Source organism: Delphinus delphis, chromosome 1 (genome assembly GCF_949987515.2).
Source record: "Delphinus delphis chromosome 1, mDelDel1.2, whole genome shotgun sequence".
Classification (NCBI taxonomy): domain Eukaryota; kingdom Metazoa; phylum Chordata; class Mammalia; order Artiodactyla; family Delphinidae; genus Delphinus; species Delphinus delphis.
In genome coordinates, this window is record NC_082683.1 from 38,264,272 (window position 1) to 38,289,724 (window position 25,453).

Genomic DNA, 25,453 nt, shown 5'->3' on the forward strand with positions numbered 1-25,453 from the left:
GCCAAGAGTTATGAGGGTTACCCTTCCTTTCTCATCCCCTTCCCACTGCTCAAGTCTCTCCTGGCGGCGACTGAAGTATAACATGCTTATATACACTTTTCCCTCTAATGGAAAAACTTTGTATGGCTTATTCAGTAGGAGGATTACCACTGGAAACCATGGAAGTTTAAAAGATACACATTTAATGATAACAGGATGCAACTGGTAAAAATAAACTGTTTTCCTTGAAATCTGAAATCCTAGACATTTGTCAACTCTGCTTTTATAGGAGACAAATGGTAACAACAAAGAGAAAAGGAGGAGAGGATGAGAAAAAAAAAGAAAAAACCCCATGGTTCTATAAAGTATGAATTTTTGAGTTAGTAAAAAGTATTTTAGAAAATAATTACTTTGAGAAAATGCTCAAGCTATTAAAATAATAATAAAAGAACTGTTGAGTTAGAGAAGTCTTTATTATTATGGATCACACAGTTACTCAGTGGCAGAGTTGGAATTAGAATCCAGGGTGTCTGGATACCTAGATCAAGGCTTTTTCCTCTGGGTCAGCCCCACTAAATAAAAGTGAGGAGTATTTGTTCTGAAGAAAATGAAAAACCCTCCTTTCTAGAGCTCTAATACAGCCCAGGTCTCCTTGGTACAAACTGCCCAGTTTAAACTTGAAACTCCAAAGCTTGAAAAGAGCATGTAGGGCAGATCTAGAAATTGGGGGAGAAGCTAGGGAACTTTTGTGTGCCTTGAACTGTCCTGATTTCATACATGTATAACTCATCTCTCCAGCAGGACAGCGAGGGCTGTGCCATCCTTTTTCACCCTTCATAAATCTTTCATGGAGCTGAGTATCCGTTAGGAGATTAATTAAGGCCTCTGAATGACTGCAGACAGCTTACATCTGCACAGCATTAAGCAATGTTTGAAAACAATTCCCGAGCACTGCAGGGGTTTGCTTCTGTCTCAGTTATCTGTTGCTGTATAATAAATCATCCCCAGGGACTTCCCTGGCAGTCCAGTGGTTAAGACTTCGCCTTCCAGTGTAGGGGGTGAGGGTTTGATCCCTGGTTGGGGAGCTAGGATCCCACATGCCTTGCCGTCCAAAAACCATGGCATAAAACAGAAGCAATACTGTAACAAATTCAATAAAGACTTTTAAAACAGTCCACATCAAAAAAAAAAAAAATCTTAAAAAAAAAAAAGAATCATCCCCAAACTTTGTGGCTTAAAACAAGTTTATTATTTCTCATGATTCTGTGGGTTGACTGGGCTCAGTGGGGGTGGGGTGGCTTCCTGTTCCCCGTGGTATAGGATGAGGTCACACATGTGGCTGTATTCGACTGCGAGACAGGCTGAAGCTGGAACACCCAAGATGGCCTTTCATCCTCTGGAGCTCCTCTTTGCTTTGCCTCTAATCATTCCCAGTCTAACAGCCCTGCCCAAACTCCTGATCCACAGAACAGTGAGAAACAATAAACTGTTGTTTTAAGCCACTAAGTCTTAGGGTGATTTGTTATGTAGCAATAAATAAGACACTTCCCCACTCCCCTTTCCTTCTTTTCCGTTTTCCTTCCTACCCATTCAACTCTAAGGACAGTGTCTTAGTGCTGTAACTCCTCTACCACGTTTGCAAAAGACTCAGCTTTTAATCCTATCTACCTCAATTTATAGATTGTAGTAAAATCAATCAACACTGCTTATTTTATCTTTTAAAAAGGTGCCTGTGGGGCCTGTTTAGGTAAATGGAAAGTTGGTATCACAAGATTACACAGAAAAGGGTAGGCAGGAGTATGCTAACTTTCTGTAGCATTTGTAGATTTCCGTACCATATCACTCTGCAGTGACTCCATGGTTTTCTTGTGTTCGTCCACAGTCTTCTGTATTGCCTCCACAGCAAGATGGACGCTGTTTAAAGTATTGCCAATGGAAGCAACACTCTGAACAGAAACATGTAGTAGGGTCAGTGTTTTTTCCTTTTTAAAATTTTTTAATAACTTTATTAAGATATAACTGAGAAACAATAAACTGCACGTATTTAAAATGTATAACTTGGTAAGTTTTTACATATATATACATACATATATATATATATATATATACACACACACCTGTGAAACCATTACCACAATCAAGATAATAAACATCCATCACCCCCAAGTTCCCTCATGCCTCCTTGTAATTCTTCCCTCCCTGTTCCCAGGCAACCACTGATCCACTTTCTATCACTATATATATATGTGTCACTATCTATCTATCTATCCATACACTTATATATCTCAGTTTGCATTTCCTAGAATTTTACATGAATAGAACAGTGAGTGAGCATGTACTTTTTTTGGTACGGCTTCTTTCATGCAGCATAATTATTCTGAGATTTATGCGTGTTGTAGCTACTCAGCATGTTGTGGAGTAGCATTCCATTCTACAGATACATCACCTTGACCTGCTGATGGTGTTTTAGACTTTAGGTTGTTTTCAACATTTGACTATTACAAATAAAGCTGCTATGAACATTAACGTACAAGCCCTCATGTGGGCATATGCTTTCATTTCTCTTCATCATAAGCTTTCTTGTTATCACAATTCCTAGGAGGTGAGTGGCTGATCACATGGTAGACGTAGGCTTAACTTTTGTACTCCCTCTCCTCATCAATACTGGTATCCTCAATCTGTTCCATGTTAGCCATTCTAGTGGGAGTGTAGTGGTATAGCATTGTGATTTTACTTAACCACTGACCTAATGGAGGATTATTTCAAATACCTTCGAACTATGAACTCCATGTAGTTTATACTGACACAATTAACCAGAAAGTACACATACACACACACATAATTTTCATAGACGAAAGCCAGATCTTTCCTTAAAAACAAAACAAAACAAACAGAACAAAAAACCCCCCAAAAAACTAGCTTATAAATCTGGGATCTGTAGGTAAAGTTCTCCCACAAACTGCCTCTATGAAGCCCTGCAGGCAGATGGTCAGAGCTATCATTGTAGATTGCCACTCTCAGGAGCAAATGATGACTTTTGAGTGAAAATGGGTGGAACCATTTTTGGCCTTGGAAAACCCAGCATTGTAGAGATGAAGGGAAAATTCCATTTGGCAGCATGTGTTCTGCTTTAGAATCCCATCAGTAACTACTGAGTAGAGTTAGATACGGCTAGTAGCTTACTTGCTTTCATTAGGTCCAAGGAGCCCAAGTGGATTGCGGACTTAGGAATATAATTCAGAAATGATCTTTTAAAACAGCCTTGTCCTACACGAACATCTAAAAGAGTGTTACTAATTTGATAGGTTTTGGTCTTTCATTAAGATATACTGATAATTTTATAGTGTCCCATTAGTATTTTTAACCAAGTGTGTTTATTATACTGATAGCCAAGAATCCAAGAGAAAAAGAAATGACATTTTCAACATTAAAAAAAAAAATTACATGAGATACACTGGAGTTAGGTTTTTTGAGATGACCTACCACTTCAAAACCGAGCCACCTGTAATAGAAGTAGTGCCTGACATGATAAATGCACAGATTTGCAAAGAGACAACATACTGGGTAGAAGTCTCTAAGCTGGGATTTTGTCTATGTAAGGTCTGTTGTTACAGCAGCTACAAGCATTCAAAGACATCCACTGTTAGAGAATCTTCACTGGCTGGATGCATGAGCCCATCAGGACGCAAGAAGATAGTAAGCTCTTGTTTAAGATTTTTTTTTTAAGGAAGCAGCTGACAGAGCCATGTGAACTCTAGAGCAAAACCCTGAAACTAGTATTCTCACCAACTGCAAAGTGCCTGGCACATACTGGAGGAAGCCCCACAAATGTTTGTTGAATTAACGAATGCAAGAATAAACCAATTTCCTTTTTGAATGCAAGACTGCCAGAGTTGCTTCTGTATTAAAGGCTACAGAGGCCTACCTTTTTCCCCACTTGACCCTTGGGAATAATGGCAAAAACAGTCTGGTCTCATCAAAGTTGTCCCTACTTTTTTTTTTTAAGTTGTAAGCAGATGACCATATTGGACAAACAGCAGACTACAGAGACTGAGCACACACAGGTGGTGTGGCTATAAAATAACAAGTTTTGTTTCTGGCTTAGGAATTTCTCACTCCTTTGAGGAAACAATTTGTCTGTTTATAGAGCCTGGTATATAATCAAATCAAACTCAGCACACACTGACTTTTAAAAGCCAAAGATTCTAGATTTGATACCCATTGTTTGGGGTTCCCTGCTCCAGAATCCTTCTTCCACTTACTGCTACAGGAATATATATTAAGATATAACTGAGAAACAATAAACTGCACGTATTTAAAATGTATAACTTGGTAAGTTTTTACATATATATACATACATCCTGCTTCCACTCCTGGCAGCTACAAGATGCCTAACCCTCACGTTGCTTGTGTGCCCATTAAGCACTCTTTTCCTTCCATTCCCTACCCACTCTCCCCACCCAGCTCTAAAGATCCCAACATATTCTTCAACTGGTTGGTTACTGCCTCCTGCTCTAGGCTGAATCCTAGGGATCAAGTAAATAGAAATTCTAAAGTAATGTTTGCCTAGGCCCTAGAGTCTAGGGCATATACCTAAGAGTGATTTGCTTAGAGGGTGTGTCTCTCTATCTTTATAAAATAATATATATTGTTTTCCAAAATGCTTCTTACCAATTTATACTCCCAGCAGGAGTGTTTGGAAGTTCCCCTCTATCCACATCCTTGCCAGTATTTATCACATCCTGAATTTTTATTTTGCACTTCCCCAAATTATCTTTAAAAAACAAAACCAATGAAAACAAACAAAAAAAATCCCCTCTCTTTCTCAATCATGGAAAATAATAGCAACTTAGAGCAATTCTCATGTACAATTGCTCTGCTTTCATAAAGACATTGTGGATGATGAACTGAAACAGGCAAGTAATGAAAAGCAAACCCACACATGTTAACACAAGAGGCCCAGCAAAGCAATCCTGGGACTTGGAAAGCCAAATAAAAAGGTGTGAATCTATATAAACCATAGCTAAAACCACCTGCTGCAAATTAAAGGCCCAACCAACCAGACCAAAGCAGAGATGTCTTGAACTCTATTACTGTCCTTGGAGTAGCTGATTTCAAACGCCAGCCTTTCAAAGAGAATTTGTAAGAAGACAGAATTACAGTAGGTTAATTTCAGTGCCCATACACAGCACTTACCTTCTGAAGTCCCTCTACAGTGGCAGGCAGGCTAATTAAGTCTGCAGCTGACTTGACATTGGCTTTGAGGTGGTTTACTGCAGAAGTCAGCAGAGAAATCTGAAAGGAAATGAGTAATAAACAATGAAAACAGAACTTGTAGAACAATGCTCCCTTTACACACTCTACAGCTGATGGTGATGTCAAGCACCTTTGGGCATCATGTGATTCTGTGATCCAGACGTTCTGCCCGGTCAGGTCACCGGAGTAGAAGAACTCTGCAGAGTACCTTGGATAGACTTGAGATGTGGGAGGAAGCAGTAACACCCCTTCTCTCCCTGCCCAGTTTAAATACCAGCGCCAAGGAGGGAAAGGCAGGCATTATTCTTTACCCCACTCCTGGCAGCTACAAGATGCAAAAATCTTAAATTACCCAAAAGATGTAGTAATTACAACACAATCCTTCAACAACTGGACAGGAAGAAAGCTAATGATCAAGGACCTCTGAAAGATTTTATTTTGGTAAAAAATACCACCTCAGTTATTTGCTGAACTTTTGTTTCTGCCCAAGGGGGAACATATAAAGTAAAAGCCCAACATCACAATATACAGTTGACAGCAACTGAACCCTGACAACTTGAATGGCACTTTCAACTGCCTGGGGATTTAGTTTTGGTTTAACAATGTGATTAACATTTCAAACTCAATAGCTCAACCAAAGCACTACTTTGTACCCTGAAGGGGCTCAATAAATACCCACTGACCTGCTGGCTGACTGAATGTATTAAAATAGGAATTGAATCAAAATAAAAAGTATCTTCCCTTCTGCTATTTATGGGTAAAATTCTAAATAGCTGGACTTCTCTCTAGAATGAGGACTGGTGGAACCTGTGTAATACTGTTTCAGGTTGCAGAGATCATATTCTAAAAACCTTGCAATGTGGCTCAAAACTTGGTTCCACACTGCTTTCCTGTCCCAAGTTCTAGGATGAGGACACAGATCTACCAATAGCAATTATATTCAGAATGGCCTCACAGAGTAACCATGAAAGTTTCTGGGCACTTGTGACATGCCTAACCCTGTGGTAGGCATCAGATGGATACAAGACAAAGTAAACCTGACCCCTTATTCTTTTCTTCAACAAATGTCTGGCACCTTCTCTGTGCCCAGAACTGTGGAGAAAGTGGCAAATAAGACTGTGAGGTTTTGCTTTCATGGAGCTTACATCCTGGTAGCAGGTGACAGAAGAACAAAGAAGCAAAGTATTAGATAGTAATAAGTACTGTGTACAGTATTTAAGGAGAGCTCCTGGAGTGAGCCCCAGCGTGTTCTGAACAACGGAGTGCAGTGAGGAGCCTTGGAACTCTTCTCCCTCTTTCCTTTTAGGAGGGATGTGTTCAGGGGCGTCAGACCATTTTCCTTTCATTCACCCACTCATTCATTCATTCCTGCAACAAATATCTATTAAGCCCTATTTTATTCCAGTGGTGAACAACACAGATGTCAGTGATCTTTGGAGTTTACATTTTAGTACAAAGAGACAGACAATTTGATATAAGAAAAATTAGATAGCGGGATACATTAGAGCAAAATGAAAATAAGGTGACTTCTGTTTACAACAGCCAGGACATGGAAGCAACCTAAATGTCCATCAACAGATGAATGGATAAAGAAGATGTGGCACATATATACAATGGAATATTACTCAGCCATAAAAAGGAACGAAACTGAGTTATTTGTAGTGAGGTGGATGGACCTAGAGACTGTCATACAGAGTGAAGTAAGTCAGAAAGAGAAAAACAAATACTGTATGCTAACGCATATATAAGGAATTTTAAAAAGCGGTACTGATGAACCTAGTGGCAGGGCAGGAATAAAGACGCAGAGGTAGAAAACGGACTTGAGGGCATGGGGAGGAAGGGGAAACTGGTATGAAGTGAGAGAGTAGCATTGACATACATACCCTACCAAATGTAAAATGGATGGTTAGTGGGAAGCTGCTGCACAGCACAGGGAGATCAGCTCGCTGCTTTGTGACGACCCAGAGGGATGGGATGCAGGGGTGGGAGGGAGGCTCAAGAAGGAGGGGATATGGGGATATAAGTATACATACAGCTGATTCACTTTATTGTACAGTAGAAACTAACACAACACTGTAAAGCATTTATATGCCAATAAAGATGTGAAAAAAAAATAAGGTGACGATGAGTGACTGGGTAGCTACTTTAGATTGGACTGCCAGAGAGGGCCTCTATTAGAAGATGAAATTTAAACTGAGATCTAAATAATAGGAATTAACCAGAGAGAGAGATAAAAAGAAGTACATTTCAGGGCAGAGGGAATTGCTAGGGCAAAGGTCCCAGTGTGGGGAAGAGCTTGGCATATTTGAAGAATAGAAAGAAGGCCTGGGGGGCAGGAGCAAAATATGAGTGAGAAAAGGAGAGGGAGAGGGGGAGGGGAAGAGAGAGGAGGAGGGAGAGGCAGAGGGAGGGAGGGAGAGGGGGAGGGGAAGAGAGAGGAGAAGGGAGAGGGAGGGAGGGAGAGGGAGAGGTAGAAGTAGATAGGTAACATTAAAGAAACAAGTACTAAATGTGATACTGAATACAGTCTAAGAAAATATTAGTGCAGGTTGAAAGGGACAGGCTTCACTGAAGCAGGACTCAAATCAGACTCTGAGAGAGAAGTAAGAGTTTTATATATAGAAATAAATCAGCTATCCTTTCTAGGTTAGAAGGGTGAGTGTGGCATCAGGGAAGAGGTAGGGAGCAATAGCAAGAATAGGCCCAGGAATACTTTTCCTTCATAGCATTTCTCAGAGCGACAATGATTTATTTATGTGTGTGATTTTAAATTAAGGTTTCTCTCCTCCACTACTAGACTGTAAGCTCCAATGTCATCAAGGACCATGTCTGTTTTATTTTCCATAATACGCCTGACACAAAGACAGGCATTCAATAAGCATCTACCAAATGAATGAATGGCTAAGAATGAACACTCTGTGTCTGGGATGGACGCTGAGAAGGGTAGACCAAGCAGAGTAGAGGGTAGAGTCTAGGAAGCAGGAGATAAGGCTACATAAGTGTGAACTCATTTTCCTCACTGGTAGCATGGTATAACAACAACCATCTCATAGGGACATGTGATGGTTTTAAAATATGTCCACAAAATCTTTGATAGTCCTCCCTTCAAGAGGTGGACACAAACTCCCTTTCCTTTGAGCGTGGCCTGCACTGAGTGTCTCACTTTTGGCCCACAGAATAAAGTGCAAGTGACAATGGGCAACTTTGAAAACTAGGTCATAAAAAAGCACTGTCTTCCTTTTTGCTCTCTTTTGGATCACTCACTCTGGATAAGCCGGCTGCCATGTTGTGATAACACTCAAGCAGCCCCATGGAGAAGCCATGGTGGCACAAACTGAGACCTCCTGCCAACAGCCATATGAGTGAGGATGCTTCAGTCCCAGTCAAGCCTTCAGATATGCAGCCCTGGCCGTATATCTTAGCTGCAACCTTAGAGAGATCCTAGCCAGAACAACTCAACTAAGCTGCTTCCAAATTTCTGACCCAGAAAACCTGTGAGATAATACATGTTTGTTGTTTTAAGTCATTAAGCTTTGGGACAAACGTAACACAGCAACAGATGACTAATACAGGCTATGAGGCTTAAATGAGATACATATCTAGAGCTCTCAGCACGGTACCTGATACAAACAAAATACCAAGTAAGTGTTAGCTCTTTAATAATGAAATTTAATAAGCACTTAAACATGCAATTCTCCATAAGTGCTCCAAAATACTCAGACTAATCTTCAACATTCCAACTCTATCCATTTAAAAATAAAATGGGTGAGAAACTTCAGCTCCAGAGAGATACTCTCAGCAAACTATAAACCTCTTAAGAGCAGCAGTTACATCAAGGAGGTTTTAACACATGCCCTTAAAAAGATATGAATAACACTGAGGTCTGAAAAGCACATACGGAAATAGGTATTCTCATGCACTGTTAATGGAAATGTAAATTGGAGAAGACTTGTTAGATGGTTATCTAGGATTATCTGTCACAATTTGAAACATTTACACCCTTTAATTCAGCGATTTCATTTCTAGAAATCTATCCTAAAGGTTACTTGTTAAATCAAAAAGAATAAAATACTTAGGAATAAATCTAACTAAGGAGGTAAAAGACCTGTACTTGGAAAACTGTAAGACCCTGATGAAAGAAACTGAAGACGACACAAACAGATGGAAAGATAGATCGTGTTCATGGATTGGAAAAATTATTCTTAAAATGAGACCATACTGCCCAAGGTAATCTACAGATTCAATGCAATCCATATCAAAATACCAATGGCATTTTTCACAGAACTAGAACAAATAATTCTAAAATTTGTATGGAAACACAGAAGACTCTAAATGGCTAAAACAATCTTGAGAAAGAACAAAACTACAGGTATCATGCTCCCTGATTTCAAACTATAGTATAAAGCTACAGTAATCAAAACAGTATGGGACTGGCACAAAAACAGACACATAGATCAATGGAACAGAGAGCCCAGAAATGAACCCACACTTATCTGGGCAATTAATCTACAACAAATAAGGCAAGACCATACAATGGGGAAAAGACAGCCTCTTTGATAAATGGAGCTGGGAAAACTGGACAGCTACGTGAAAAAGAATTGAACTGGACTACTCTCTCATACCATGAACAAAAATAAATTCAAAATGGATTAAAGACTCAAATGTAAAGACCTGAAACCATAAGACTTCTACAAGAAAACACTGTTGGTAAGCTCTTTGACACTGGCCTTATTAATACTTTTTTGAATATGTCTCCTTAGGCAAGAGAAACAAAAGCAAAAATAAACAAATGGGATTTCATCAAACTAAAGTGTTTTACACAGTGAAGGAAACTGTCAACCAAACAAAAAGGGATCCCACTGAATGGGAGAAGATATTTGCAAATGATATATCTGACGAGGGGTAAATACTCAAAAATATACAAAGAGCTCATACAACAACATCTAAAAAACAAACAACCCAATTAAAAAATGGGCAGAGGATCCGAACAGACTTTTTTCCAAAGAAGACAGGCACATAAAAAGATGTTCAACATCACTAATCATCAGGGAAATGCAAATGAAAACCACAATGAGATATTGCTGCATACCTGTCAGAATGGCTACTATCAAAAAGACAACAAATAACAAGTATTGGCAAGGATGTGGAGAAAAGGGAACCCTCTTGCACTGGGAATGTAAATTGGTGCAGCCGCTATGGAAAACAGTAGGGAGATTTCTCAAAAAAATAAAGAACAGAACTACCATATGATTCAGCAGTTCCATTCCTGGGTATTTATCCAAAGAAAATGAAAACACTAATTAGAAAAGATATATACACCTTTATGTTCATTGTAGCATTATTTACTATAGAAAAGATATGGAAGCAACCTGAGTGCCCATCAATAGATAAATGGATAAAGAAGTTGTGGTGTGTATGATACACACACACACACACACACACACACACACAATGGAATATTACTCAGCCATAAAAAAGAATAAAATCTTGCCATCTGTGACAACATGGATGGACCCAAAAGATGTTACGCTATGTGAAATAAGTCAGACAGAGAAAGACAAATACTGTATGATATCACGTATATGTGGAATCTAAGAAACAAATGAACAAACATAACAAATCGGAAACAGTTACAGATACAGAGAACAAACAGGTGTTTGCCAGAGGGGAGGAGGCGTGGGGGAAGGAAAGAACTAAGTGAGGGAGATTATGAGGTACAAACTTCCAGGTGAAAAATAAATGAGTCACAGGCATGAAATGCACAGTGTTGGGAATGCAGTTAATAACTATGTATTATCTTTATATGGTGGCATAAGTAACTAGACTTATTGTGGTGATCATTTTGAAATGTATATAAATATCAAATCACTATGTTGTATAACAGAAACTAACAGTATTATAGGTCAATTATAGTTCAAAAACAAACAGACTCATAAAAAGAGACCAAATTTGTCGTTGGTTACCAGAGGTGGGGTGGGGGGGAATTGTGAGGGGAGGGGGAGTGGGAGGAAGGTGGTCAAAAGGTACAAACTTCTTGTTATAAGATAAATAAGTACTAGGAATGTGATGTACAACATTATAAACTTAATTAACACTGCTGTACGTTATATATGAAAGTTAAGAGAGTAAATCCTAAGAGTTCTCATCACAAGGACAAATATATATTTTTTCTACTTCTTTAATTCTGTATCTATATGAGATGATGGATGTTCAGTAAATGTACTGTGATAATCATTTTATGATGTATGTAAGTCAAATCATTATGCTATACACCTTAAACTTATACAGTGCTGTGTATCAATTATATCTCAATAAAACTGAAAGAAAACAAATTAAAAAAAGATTACTTTATGCTCACCAGCATAGAGGTGTACGCTCAAGACTATTCACTGCTTTCTTATTTGTAACAGCAAAACTCTAGAAACATCTAAATGTCTAACACTAAGGGTGTAGATATATTGAGTAAACAGAGAAAGCTGTAGAATATATACCTAATGACTCCATTTAGTTACACACACGCGTATGCATGTGCACACGCTAACCTAAAAGCTAATTCACATTAAAAGCTATTACAATTCTGTAAATGCATATAAAGGGGACTGTAAGAATGTAGCCCAGACTATTGACAGCGAAGAACTATGGGGACAGGGAATGTGTGTTATGTGTGTGTATCTGTGTGTGATGGGGGCACATACAGAGATGGGGTTGAAGGGGAGTTTTCGTAAGAGTTCTATGTGTATTTTACTATTAAATCTTATATAAGAATACATTCACATATTACTTATGAAATTTTAAAGACAAAAGGTGGGAAAGAAATATACACATAGGAAAACACATCACAAAGCTTTAGAAGGGGTGTGACAGATTTCCTTGGCTGGCCCTTTCCCCATGCCCTCCACTGGGCCTTCGAAGACTATCTTAACATGCTCAATCATAAAGTACTTGGAAGGGGTCTCCCCCATGTGTGTTTTACTCAGCCCCAAATCATGTACACAACTGGCTCTACACCAACTTGATGGGCAAGGATATGATTATTCCAAATGACCTATCAATTGTGTGGTTCCCTTTTTTTCACCTGAGGGAACAACTCCTTCCACTGACAACTGGCCAGAGCTTAAAGGGACAACAAGCTGTGTTCTAGGTGGAACAATCTGGGTAGAAACTACTCTCCCAGGTACGGCTCTATCCTGAGGCTGCGGCAGAGCCAGATGCTAGTCACAGGTACCTCAAGAATGGTAATGGCTTCACGAATGGCCAGTGTGGCTGGTTGACAGCTATCATTTCACCCAAAACCAGAGGAGCAGCCTGGAAGCCGAGGCAATGTAAGGTGAGGTGCTGTTCCACTTCTCCCCATGCCCCAAACGCTCTAGGCCTAGGGTATCAGCTGCCTCACAGAAAGAGTATGCTCTGGAGAGCTGACCACTAGTGCTCCAATTACCAGGCAACACTTAGGACTTCTTACTCACTTATAAGACCTGGACCACACACTGTCAGTAGGACCCAGCTACAGTCCCAGAAACTGCAAAGCTGGATTCCATTTTTCAGCATTCCTCTCTTGGGTGGAATAATGCCCAAATCTGTGGAAAACTACAGCAAAGCTACATGCTTAACTAGAATAGAGAGACAAGGGGCACTCTCCCATTATTGATATCTGGGACTGCTTTGGTCTCTGACAGACACATTCTAGCATAGCATGTCAGAATGGATTCAAGTGTTATAGAACTTATCTCTAAAGTCACACATTGCAATTCAAAGAGTCTAAAAAGTTGAATTAGGTACAAACCATTAAGGAAAAATCCCCCACATTCCAGCCAAAAGATGAGTCATGACTTTCATGCATATTACATGACTTTTCATTAGTGAAATTAAAAATAGCTACTGTAGACCATTTTATTAGACCATTTTACACTATAAAGCCTGAAATGCTGCTTTGGGGTTAAAATTAAGTGCTCTTTAAATAGTAAGTAAAAAAGTTACTAAAACAGACAATCATCAATGATGAATGATTATGAGCCCTGACAGGGACTCGACTTCACATCCTTTCAGCTTTATCTACTAAGCACCTACTGTGTCCTTTAGAGGTTATAAAGATGGAAGGCAGAGTAGAAAACTGGAAAGAAAACAGGTTCCTACAACTTGAATATTTTGTTAGAACTGCTACACAGCTGTTGACCTCGGTCAAACTACTTAACCTCATTGAGCCTTAGTTTTTTAATCTATGAAATGGAGATAGCACCTCCTACTTCACAGAGTTATAGAAGCGAAAAAGGAGAAAGGAGATCTCATACGTAGTACATCTAATAGGGGCCTGCATAAAGAAGGCATTTAATGAGTGGCAGTTACCATCATCATCAGTCTGTGCGCAAAGCTCAGAACACAATATACAACCTTCTGGTGTAATGAGATGCCTCAGAACGGTAAACTCCACGACTGGCTACTATAAAGAGCCCACAGTTTGCCCCAGAGAGAGATGCTAACTGTCTCTCAGTGCTTCATGATGGTTTACTTTCACCTGAGGTACTCTCTGGACAAACTGCTCATGTGCTCTGTGAATACAAGCAAGACCACAGTTTATCCTATTTTTCTTGTAAAAACGGAGTGAATACCTGCTTTTCCCTTATAACTCAGAGTCCAAGGCTAAATGATAACTAGTAAATACTAGGTGCTGCAACCCATCAATTATTTCACGAATACTTTTTAAAAATGAAAGAGAACTGAATAAAAAATAATAAAATATCATAAGGCAGCATAATATTAAGGACAAGTGACTGTTTTCAGAAACTTTTATTTCAGTCACATACACGTATGCATGTGTTTACCGGGTAATGATGGAAAATATTTCTTACTGTGGGTTCCAGGAAAAAGTTTGAAAGCTTCTGCCCCAGGCCACTGATCTCTGGTCGCAAGTGCTGAACCGCCCCACTCCCAAACTACTGCTGAAAGGAGGGGGTAGCTTCAAAAACAACAGCAAGCACTTCATTCTAGCATGGTGCTCTCTGCCCTGGCTGATTCTGAACTTTGTGACTCCACTCTGAGAATAGAATATCCTCTTAGCCCCGACAGGGATGACAAAACTATTTTTAAGCACTTTGTGGGTGTACCATTCACTTGGCACTTGAGTTTTCTTCTCGACGCACACGTCTTTCTTAACTAAGCCACAGAAACTGAGAACAGGGGCTATAGTTACCAAGTGGCAACTGCAGCACCTTGTTCGTATAAGCACAAGGTTTGACTGCTGAATCCTGACAATGCTGCATCAACATCTTCTCAATATGCCCTTTTCCTCTGGCAGAGTCTCTCTTTCGGAATGAATGTGAGATCTGGCCAATTTAGGGGCTGGAAAAGTTTTGGCTCTAGTCCTTCTTGCCTGGTCAAGGTATTTAACCAACTCTGCCATTTCCTCCAATGCTATTCTAGAATAATACTTACCATTAGCTGCTGATAAGTTTTTAGTACAGCATATAGCACTACACCCCAAGGCTGTAAGTTTGTAAACTATATTAAACAAAATAAGCTCTCACTACCTAATAAAAACAATTTTCTTGGGCGTTAGACAACACTGTTTTTTTTTTTCTTTTTTTTTTTTTTGCGGTACGCGGGCCTCTCACTGTTGTGGCCTCTCCCGTTGCGGAGCTCAGGCTCCGGACATGCAGGCTCAGCAGCCATGGCTCACGGGCCCAGCCGCTCCGCGGCATGTGGGATCCTCCCGGACCGGGGCACGAACCCATGTCCCCTGCATCGGCAGGCGGACTCTCAAGCACTGCGCCACCAGGGAAGCCCAACGACACTGTTCTTAAATTTAATACCTACACTGTTCCTTAGGAAAAGTTGATTCAAGAATTTCTAACTTCCTCTAAACTGTTCTACTTGGTAAAACTCTGTTCCTCTGCAGAAAGGGTTAACATTTTAAATATTGGGTAAATGCATAACTATTACCTATTTTACCTGACTTTAATGTGTTGGGATCACAGTATGCAAAGCACCATTTCAAAAAGTAAAACAATCTGAAGTGAGTTCCCTATACTTACAGATACATACTGAACAGACAAAATGAAATATTCATAGCTAACACAGAAATAGAATCACACTTTTGCTACCTGCTTATTCATTTCTGTGATGTTTATCCAGACTTTGTTCAATCCCAGCTCTCCAGATTCAATCTTCTCAAGTTGTTTTTGTTTGCTGAGTAGTTCTTCGTTAAGTTTGGGAATTTCCTGGAATGAGCTTTTCTGATTAGATTCCACTGAAAGCAAAAATAAGAACAATAATAAATAGCCATAAAGTTCCCTCATGGCTCCAAGATGAAAAAATGATCCTACAGCAGGAAAGAAGACAGATTAGTGAAAGTTAATTCTGGGAGGATAATGACAATTCGTATCTATCAACTCCACTATTCTTTTATTTACGTAAATGTATATCTCTAACACTAAAGCTCCATTTAACTGGGGCTATTTCACTACTGGCAATACAACTTCTTAAAGTCAGGTGGCTAAAAATGATAACCAACAACATCAGCAGAGAGTTCGATTTGAATTTCAACTCTGTAACTTACTGGGATTTTGAGCAAACTACTCAAATTTTTTGAGCTTAGTTTCTTCACCTGTAATACAGTGATAATTCTAACCATCCTGTGAAGTATATTTTAAGTGAAAGAATGGCTGTAAAGCACTACACACAGCTGGCCAGGCATACAATACGTGATAAATAAATGTTAAGTACTGACCTGCTCAATTAAGAAGCTTTCTGACTGGTCAATGAAGATTTATAAACCTTACTCCATTAATGCTCAAGGTGACATCCTAAGTTATATCTCTAAATGTTTAAATCTATTTTTTTTCTATCTCAAATTGGTCAAACGCAAGATAGATTCTTGCCACCTTTCAAGTACTGTTATGAGAGCGAAGATATTTAAATCTTTTTCATAAACAGCAAATAGTGTTTTCTTAAATCAACCCAAAAGCTCAAAGTGAAACAGAAGATAAAGGAAAATGTTAGGTGAAGTATAGGGTATTATCTGGCCTTTCTTTTGGGAAACAACATCTCATGGATGGTTTAGAGATTTGCCAGCCTGCAGGTAGAGGCCTGAAAGAGTGCTTTCTCTTCTTTCTTTAGAGTATCCTTTCCTTTTCATGGAAAATAAAATACTGATTGATAGTGGTTGGTCCTCTAGGATAAAACCTATGTCTTTCTTTTAAAGCCACAGACTGCCTGATTAGTTGTCATATGCTTTCTTTAAAACCAAAAAGTGGCATAATGGACAGATAAAAAATAATTTACTAAAGTGTAAGTTCCCAGACTTTTTTTGTTCATTTCTGTATAGTTGGCATTTAGAATATACCTGGCACACGTCAGGCACTCAGTAAGTATTAGAGACTAAATAAATCTGGCCTTTGCTTACCTCCCAACCATATTTCTCATCACTTTAGCTACCACTTCAATCTACTTTCTAGCCAAGCTGATTTTCCTGACACACCAACCTCTTTAAGCCTCAGTGACTGCACACACTATTCTCTCTGCCTAGATGCCCTTGGCTTGCCCCTTCTTCATTTCTGCCACCTTAGCCTAGTTAATTCCTTTCAAGATTCAGCACAAAGAGCTGGCCCCCACCTTGGACCACCGTTACCTCTTTACCACTCCAAACTCTACTGAGCACTGAACACACTGTGCTATACTTATTTACTTGTCTGTCCCCTCCATCAGACTGACAGAGAGCTGCCTGAGGACAGGTCTTATTGGGTCCTGTATTCCCAGGGCCCAGCACAGTCCCACGTACACAGAAGCATGCAAATGCCTATCCAGTGAAATGACTGTATGGTATGAAATGGAGTTAAGGTTATCCTATTAAGTTAAACAAAGAAAACTCAACAAATAAATAAATTCGACAACAAAAAAATCCCCCCAAAAATCAGGGGGTGGCGGTGGTATCCTCACTGTAAGCAAACCCACTACCTGAAAATTCAGAACTATTAAAAGAAATTAGATATTTTTATTCACTTTTCAAAAATATGTGAAGGATTTCTTTAAAAGTAGTAGACTTGGCTAAGTGCTTTTAATGTAACATTTGATTTACACACAGTTTGCAGGAATACATTCATCTCATATGGTAGGAATATTTTACCAGTCGAAATTAATGTAGCACTTATAGCACCCAACTGAATTTCGTATACATATCCAGTTAGGTTATAAAGAAAAACTTATCCCACACACGTCTGCCATTCTCTGGTGGTAAAACATCCTAAGGCTGGGGGAGAGTCTCTTTTTTTCCTGCAGTCTGTGTGAATTAAGTAGAGGAGGAAGTAGGACAAACACATAAATAACTTGGATTAAAATTATTAACTAATAAACATGTGAGTCTGACAAGCCCTGAAAACACTCTGGATCCTGAGGATTGTATGAGCTAAGAGGGGATTATATTCATGATCTGATTTGGGGTTTTTTAGGAGAGATAAGACAAGTAAAGGCACTCTGATTACATAAGGGAATGAAGTATAGTAAACAAACAACTTATGATTACTAATTCATGTTCTTTCAACATGGAAAGCAACTTATTTAAAATTTAGTATAGTCATACTCAAAAGAACTTACTTAGCTCTTTTCCTGATCAGGAAATGGAGATTTTTGCCTACACCCTTTAGATACAACATATAATGCCAACAACAATACTTTATAATTATACATCTTTATAATTTGCAATAAACTTTTATGTAATTACTCATCTTGTGATCAAGCCCCTACTATGTGCCCGGCCCTGTACTTGGCACTAGTGCATACAAAAGACCCTGAAGCTCTCAGTCTAGTGGGGAGCAAGGCGTCGCCCCAGAATTACTATACAGTGTGACAGATGTTATGACAGAGGAATGCCCAAAGTGCTTTCGTAAAACAAATACATCTGTACATATTATGGATGGGAAAATGAGGCTCAGAAAGAATAAGTGACTTGCCTATGTTTCATAGCTAGTGATGAGCAAGTCAGGATTCGACAGTCAAACCTTGTGCTTCTAAGACCAATACTCTTTCTAGTATACTGCAGCTGTCACAGATGCTTATAGCCTAACAAGACCATTTTTAAGTTCTGCACTGAATGACCAAACTGCTACTCTCCCTGTATGACCAGCAATGAAGATGTCTGATTTATCAATACTGTCCTTTTCTTCCAAATTCTTTCCCCTCACTTTAGCCTTGAGCGATAGGGAAGATTGCTTGGGAATAGAATCTTCTTTATAATAACTGTGGAGGTCTTCTGGAGTACCTGCTTCTAGAGGAAGAACACTAAGCTGAGAGTTTCAGGCCAGCCAGCACTTCAAGCTTAAGGATCAAGTTACTCCTTGGCCTCAAGGGAAAAATACCAAGCCTATCTGCTTTGCTTTCTGTTCCAGATATTTCAGCAATCCTGCCTCCTTTCCTCACAAGTGTCTTGGAAGATAATGAGATAAAGGACAAGGGGCTCTGAATTTTTCAAAAAGGTATTTAAACCAGGTCAGCAGGTGGTCTTATTTCCACTGTCCTCTTGAAAAACAAGAAATAAAAATAAACTTATTGAAATATATTGAAAGTAGAAGCATAATTCAAAGGAAGACTATTTAAGTTTAACAAGATTAACCTCATTTAGCCAAGAAAATGGTTTTCACAAAAAAAACTCTTGCCAAGTAGTCCACAATGGTTCAGCCTGCGGATTGATTTATGCCCCAGGCCCTACCCCATCCTCCTTCAGGAAGTCCTGCTTTAGACTGTATAGGTGCTGGTGTATCTACTGCAGCAAACCAAAGCCCACAGAGCAGCTGGACTGACAATTCCAAATCTGCTTCATTCAACTGGCTGACAAATGCAGTCAGGGTCCCAGGGGAAGGCTGCTCAGTGATAGAAAGTAGGTCTCACAGTCCAGGGTACAACTCCTGGCATTTCCTGAATAGAGTATTTCCAGGTATTAACATGTGCTCAATAAATATTTGTATTAACATGTGCTCAATAAATGTCTGTTGCCTGATCGATTGTCAGGTCTATTACATGTATACATTTCAAATATGCTTTTTTTTTTTTTTTTTTTTCCGGTACGCGGGCCTCTCACCGCTGCGGCCTCTCCCGTTGCGGAGCACAGGCTCCGGACGCGCAGGCCCAGCGGCCATGGCCCACGGGCCCAGCTGCTCCGCGGCACATGGGATCCTCCTGGACCGGGGCACGAACCCGTGTCCCCTGCATCGGCAGGCGGACTCTCAACCACTGCGCCACCAGGGAAGCCCAAATATGCATTTCTAAACAAAGAAATTTCCTGAAAATGAAAAGCTCTGCTAAGGTACAAATTACACTGGTGTTCTAAAAACACAGGCACAGAGCAATCAGAGAAATGAATCCCTGGAAGGCAGAACTGAGCAATGTTTTGAAATGTATAAATAAACAATTGCTATATGTAACCAAAACAAGCTGTAGTACAAACGGAGGAGGCCCAACTAGTTACGGAGAGATGATGGCACAGACAGGTGTCGTCAGTGGTTATTTATAGTTAAAACACTGCTTCTCAGAACCTCATTTCCAAGTTATGATTACTACTTACCAAGAAAACACTGGCCTTAAAAACACCTTGTAAATACTGCTAAGGACAACATTCAGGAGAATACAAATACAAATCTCATTCTTACACTGTACTCTGATCCCACCAATTGATAAAACATATAGGTCAGGATGATCCTGGTAGAGAACTGTGGCCTACCCAATCCCATTCCCTGAATCAGAAGCTCAGAAGAAAACCAAAGTTAGTATTTCAATATATTTTTTTCAAGCAACATCACTAGGAACGTCATTAACATACTCACTAAGGATTAGCTGTCCCTAGGTCAGGTATGGAACTTAACTAACTGCAGGCAGCAAAGAGAAGCTGGGGTGAAGGAAAGCTAGGATGTTGTGATCTCCTATGGCTTAAGAGAGGAAGTAAGGAAACAACTCTAATTCTAGTTCTGGGGCCAGATTTCTTTATGGCTTTGAGAAAGCCTGGTGGTCAGTTTCCTGGTGTGTTAAAGCTGCTAAAGTTAGGGTATTTTTGATTAACCTGAAACTGCTTCCTTAGCTTAGAAACTTTTTTTAAAAATTAATTTTATTATTTATAATAAAATTCAGATTGTAATTGTAGCTATGCACTAATTGTTAGTTAAAACAAAGACTGAGTAAAGCATCTTTTGGGCATAACTTTACTTTCTTTTTTTTTGTACATTGTTTTTATTGTTGTTTTTAAAAAATTTTTATAGTTTTAGAAAATTAACCCTTGAAACCTAGAACTAAACATCTCAGTGTTGCTAAAGGAAGATCTTTAGGTTAAAACAGGTTGAAGCTACCATGCAAACACACCTTTCAGAAAAAGTACTTTGGATGTGCAAAATACAACTTGACAATTTTGCATACATAAAACTCTTCAACTTCAAGTTTCTTAAACTTTAAAACACTCATGAGACAGATATTTATTTCTGAGTTGGCATACAGTAAGCGCTCCATACATGCTGGCTATCATTATTACTGCTCAGTCCTATGTTTCTATAGGTTTTTATTAAGGAGGAAACTGTCTGACAGACACTCCCACTTGCTTTCTCAAATGTCCCTGTGAGGAGGAAGGAAACAGCCTAGTGTTGCTATTGCCACTTTATAGTTGGGGAATATGAAGTGGCAACAGGTGGAGATTAACCAAGATTCTAGACTTCTGGATCTTAGCCCTTGCCTTCTGCACTGTACGTGTTGACTGCAATACCATTATTTCAGATGCTATTTGTCCTAGTGGTGCATAAGCACTGTTTTTTGTTTGTGGATTTAGAAATGAGTAACTGTTACTGCCTTCAAGCTGACAGCTAAGAAAGAGTTTAAAAATGCTGACAGGGGCTTCCCTGGCGGCGCGGTGGTTGAGAGTCTGCCTGCTGATGCACGGGACACCGGTTCGTGCCCCTGGTCCGGGAAGATCCCACATGCCGCAGAGCGGCTGGGCCCATGAGCCATGGCCGCTGAGCCTGTGCGTCTGGAGCTTGTGCTCCGCAACAAGAGAGGCCGCGACAGTGAGAGGCCCGCGTACCGCAAAAAAAAAAAAAATGCTGACAGGAACATATAATTGCTTCATCAGAGTGAGCAAAAATCTTAATTCAGTGTGGTTCACTTTGTCCTAGAACCTGGAAAAAGAGTCCAAAATTATACTCTGAAAAGGGTGACCACTTACTTGTTCTAAATTTTTCCTTGAGGGCATCCAGATCCTCCTTCAGAGCAACTTGCATCCACACCAAGCCAACACAGGCCACGACGCAGGCGGCAAGGATGACGAAAGCACAGAGGGGGTAACAGATCCTGCAGCATCGCAAATAGTCTCCCCTGATCGTAAGAACAAATTCAGCCAGGAGTACAGAAGAGATTGGAATACAGCCTTACTCAAAATAGCACGTTTCGCCATGCAATTATCATCTCTAATGAATACCAGTTAATTCACCAGGGAACACGGGGGTAACACACTTAAATCTGAACAGCAGGTTGAATATGTCTAAATAATATGACCTATAAAGAGTTCATCTATAGGGGACAAAGGTTTCAAACGTCACATGAAACAGAGGGAGTTCCTGTGAGCTACAGGAAGCACCTGCGGGCACTGCAGCTCACTGCCATCTTCAATTCATCATCAGTTTCTTTGGAAACTGGCTCAGGTTAGGGAAGTGTAAAGACCAGAGCTTCTCTGCCATTCCATCACTGTACTGTAATTCACTTATCTATTTCTCTCTCTTAAATACATACTCCAGAGGACCTCGTTTCAGTTTACTGAAACTTTATAAACTTTTGAGTGAGTTTTACTCCAAATGGAATGAAAAAAAGTAGACAGTAGGTTTAAGTGGACACCTGGTACACTCCAGCTTATTGGTTCAGAAAGAAGGGAAACATAGAAAGGGGTCAGATTTCACACCAAACTTCAACCAGCACTCAAGGTCTAAACTAACCCAACAGGATAACTATTCCAGTTAACTATTCCACTTCATCAGACCTTCACAGCCCAAACCCAGGACTACCCTGAACTACCTCACCTGGCAAAGAAACCAATCTCTTCCTTTAACATAAAAGGACACAGACATTCTAAACAAACCTCAAAGGATTCAATCTCTTTTCTTTTAGCATCCCAACCTTCTGCCTAGCTCTTGCTTCCACAACCTCAGCAGCATACTATTCTTTTAACGTGCTCCTTAAGAGAGTCCAAGGGCACCTTCAAGGTTCCCTTCAGCCCTTTCCTACCGTAACCCCCAATTCGCAATGTCTTTGTGCTCACTACTGGATTTGTCTAGTGACTGCACCATCTAAAAGTGGTTTGAGAAAACCTGCTTCTTCTTTTTGTTTCCCACCTGTCATTTCTCTCAAGACTCATGCTTTTTACAGAATGTCCCTCACCATATTCCCCCATCACCAAGATTCAGACCCATCAAGAGTGCAAAAAAAAACAGAAACAAAAAAACCCTCAACAACAACCCCCCCCAAAAACAACCACCAAAAAAATCCAACCAACCTAACAAAAAAACCTGCAGTCCTAAGGTCCCTGTCTCTCCTATTCTTAACAAAAGGTCTAGTCCCCCAAATTTCTCTGTTCTTTGTTCCCTATTCTTAGCTTCTTTGCTACTCCCGCCTTGGTCTCTCTGGGCTCTTAGCACATTCCCCAAGTCCACCCTTCCACCCTAGATTCAGAGCTCTTCTTTGTATACTCAGAGATAGATCTCTAATTTATCCTTCATCCAGAAACTGAACTCATCTTCTCCCTAACATTCTTCCTCCCTCTGTGCCTTCCAAGGTCTACACACTTTTTTCTTCCTAAGAACTCCCTTCTCCTTCCCTTTAATTTGCCTCCTTGGTAGTGCAAGGAGATGCCTTTTCCCCATCCCACCCCTGAGTACTGCATTACTCACTTGACAAAGCGAGAGCGATTTCCAGCTACACCAAATTCCTCTTCCTCCTCTGAGCTGGACTCAGAGTCTGAGTCAGGAGGCTCGGTGCGAAGCAGGCGGTGGCCTGAGCCTTTCTTGGGCTTCTTTCTCCGGCTGTCCCCAGCCAAGCCGATCAGTGCATTGAGCTCTTTGCGCTTTTTCATCTTCTTGTGTGGGGTAAGTGGAGCACCCACTCCTGAGCTGCCAGGTTCGTACCCGACGCCCAGTTCTCTCGAGGCCTTGGAGCCGCCTTCCAGGGTGAGGAATCCTGGGCCAGAGCCCCTCTGGTCAGTCCCACCCAGGAGTGGGACTGACCAGATCCGCTGGGGGCTGGAGATTGGAGCCCAGAGGAAACCGTAACTCAGATGGGTAGGGGAAGTCACATAAAGATGGCCAGGGAGCTGGTGATCCAAATGGATAAAGCCCTAGGCATGCACTGTCAGTTACCGAAGGGGGTGTTGGACGTGGAGGAGGGGGGAACCTTTGTCTCCCAAAGAGAATAAAAAGTCAAGTCAAGAGACTCTCAGACCTGGTCAGTATGTAGTTATTTCTAAGGGTGCTCCAGGAGCTGGGGAAGGACACAGATGGGTGTTTTGGACTTCCGGGGTAGAATTTCCAATGCAGAGAAAAAAAGAAACTTGTTCTTCAATGGGAGGAGTGGGGGAGATGCAGAGCGAGACGCTGCGCTGGGAAGGCGCTGTTCCCTCCCTAGCTGGCGGCAGGAGGGGGCTCCCAGCCGCTACAACCCCGACAGAGAAAATGCCTGAGTCTGAGATGATCACCGTCCTCCGGCCTCTGGCCTGAGTTTGAAGGAAGCCAGAGGCCGAGGAAGACCCAGAGCCCGGCCTGGAGGGCTTGGCCTGAGAGGAGCCAGTCCCGCGCCTCGGGAGACCCCAGCCCTGCTGTCTGGGCCTGGGGGCGCGGTGAGGAGGGGCGACGGCGGCTCAGCCCACCTGAAGCGCTCCCACCCAGAGTTCGAGGTGTTCCGGCACGGGCGACTCTCGGCAACTCACACGCGCCGCCTCCACTGCAGCCGCGACTCCGGCCCCCGCTCCGGCTGCGGCCGCCCCTGCTCCCGACTCGCTGGTGGCGGCGGCGGCGGCGGCGGCGGCCGCGGGCTCCAGACCCGGGCCATCGCTCCAGCCCCAACTCACTTCCCTTTGGCAGCAACCGCCGACACCGCCTGCCAGTAAGGCGCGCTCCCATTGGCCGCCCGTCTGGTAACGTCATGCGAGGGGGCGATGGGGAGGCGGGGTGTTAAAGGATGCAGGCTCAAGCGAGGACAGGTCCCACCTGCCAGTCGAGGAGGCCCCGCCCCCAGGAGGGTCTGGGACCTGTAGCTCACCTGACAAGGGCGAGTTTCGTTTCTTGAGGAGCAGGGTTGGGCCAGGCAAAGCATCCAGCTGCTCGACCTGCTTGGGAAGTTCATCAGCCGCCCGGGCCCCCCCCAGTTGTCACTAACCCAGCCTAGAGGCTCCAACCCTCTGACTCTCATGCTGTTTATTAAAGGTTTAGGCCTGTTACAGATTAATGACCCGGTTGAACACGTTCATTCATTCATTCCGTAAATATTTACTGAGAAATTACCATATGCCAGGAGCAGTTCTACCGCTGAGGATTGAGCAATAAACAAGATAACCACTATCCCTGCCTTCCTGCATAGGGTTGCCCAATTTAGCAAATAAAAATACAGGACACTCAGTAACGTTTGCATTTCAGGTAAACAACGAATATCTTTTTGGTATAAGTATATCCCATGCAACGTCTGGGACATCTTCATACTTTTAAAAGTTAATTCTATTTTACCTGAAATTACTTTTAACTGGGTGTCCTGTGTTTTATCTGCCAACTGTTTTCCTGCAGCTTATACTCGAGTGGGAGGACAACAATAACATATAAAATGTCAGGAGATGATAAATATTATGAGGAAAACTGAAACATGATAAGGGGACAGGGAGTGCCTCTGTGATAAGGGGACCTTTGGTTAGAGATTGGGAGGCAGTGAGGGAGTGAGCTGTGCAAGTGGCCAAGCGGAAGGAGTGACCTGGAAGACCTGCTGTGGCTGGACCTGAAGAGCAAGAGGAGAGCGGTAGAAAATGAGGTCAGACAAGCATCAGGGGCAGATCTTTTTTTTTTTTTTTTTAATTTTATTTATTTATGGTTGTGTTGGGTCTTCGTTTCTGTGCGAGGGCTTTCTCTAGTTGTGGCAAGTGGGGGCCACTCTTCATCGCTGTGTGCGGGCCTCTCACTATTGTGGCCTCTCTTGTTGCGGCGCACAGGCTCCAGATGCGCAGGCTCAG

At 41.3% G+C, this 25,453-nt stretch overlaps 1 protein-coding gene across 2 annotated transcripts in view; it reads right to left on the reverse strand.

Annotated features, from left to right (window-relative positions):
- The window catches only part of EFCAB14 (EF-hand calcium binding domain 14), a 37,804-nt gene extending 13,192 nt beyond the window's left edge, over positions 1-24,612 (reverse strand). The window contains exons 1-5 of one of the 2 annotated variants that reach the window (XM_060021599.1): positions 23,136-24,612; positions 21,422-21,570; positions 15,333-15,478; positions 5,176-5,274; positions 1,815-1,925 (exon numbers count right to left, since the gene is read on the reverse strand). In XM_060021599.1, coding sequence (XP_059877582.1) covers positions 1,815-1,925; positions 5,176-5,274; positions 15,333-15,478; positions 21,422-21,570; positions 23,136-23,317 — 687 coding nt within the window. In that variant the 5' untranslated portion in view covers positions 23,318-24,612. The remainder of the gene's footprint in view (positions 1-1,814; positions 1,926-5,175; positions 5,275-15,332; positions 15,479-21,421; positions 21,571-23,135) is intronic. The other variant, XM_060021604.1, reaches the window with a different exon arrangement.
- Between the last annotated feature and the right edge of the window lie 841 nt (positions 24,613-25,453).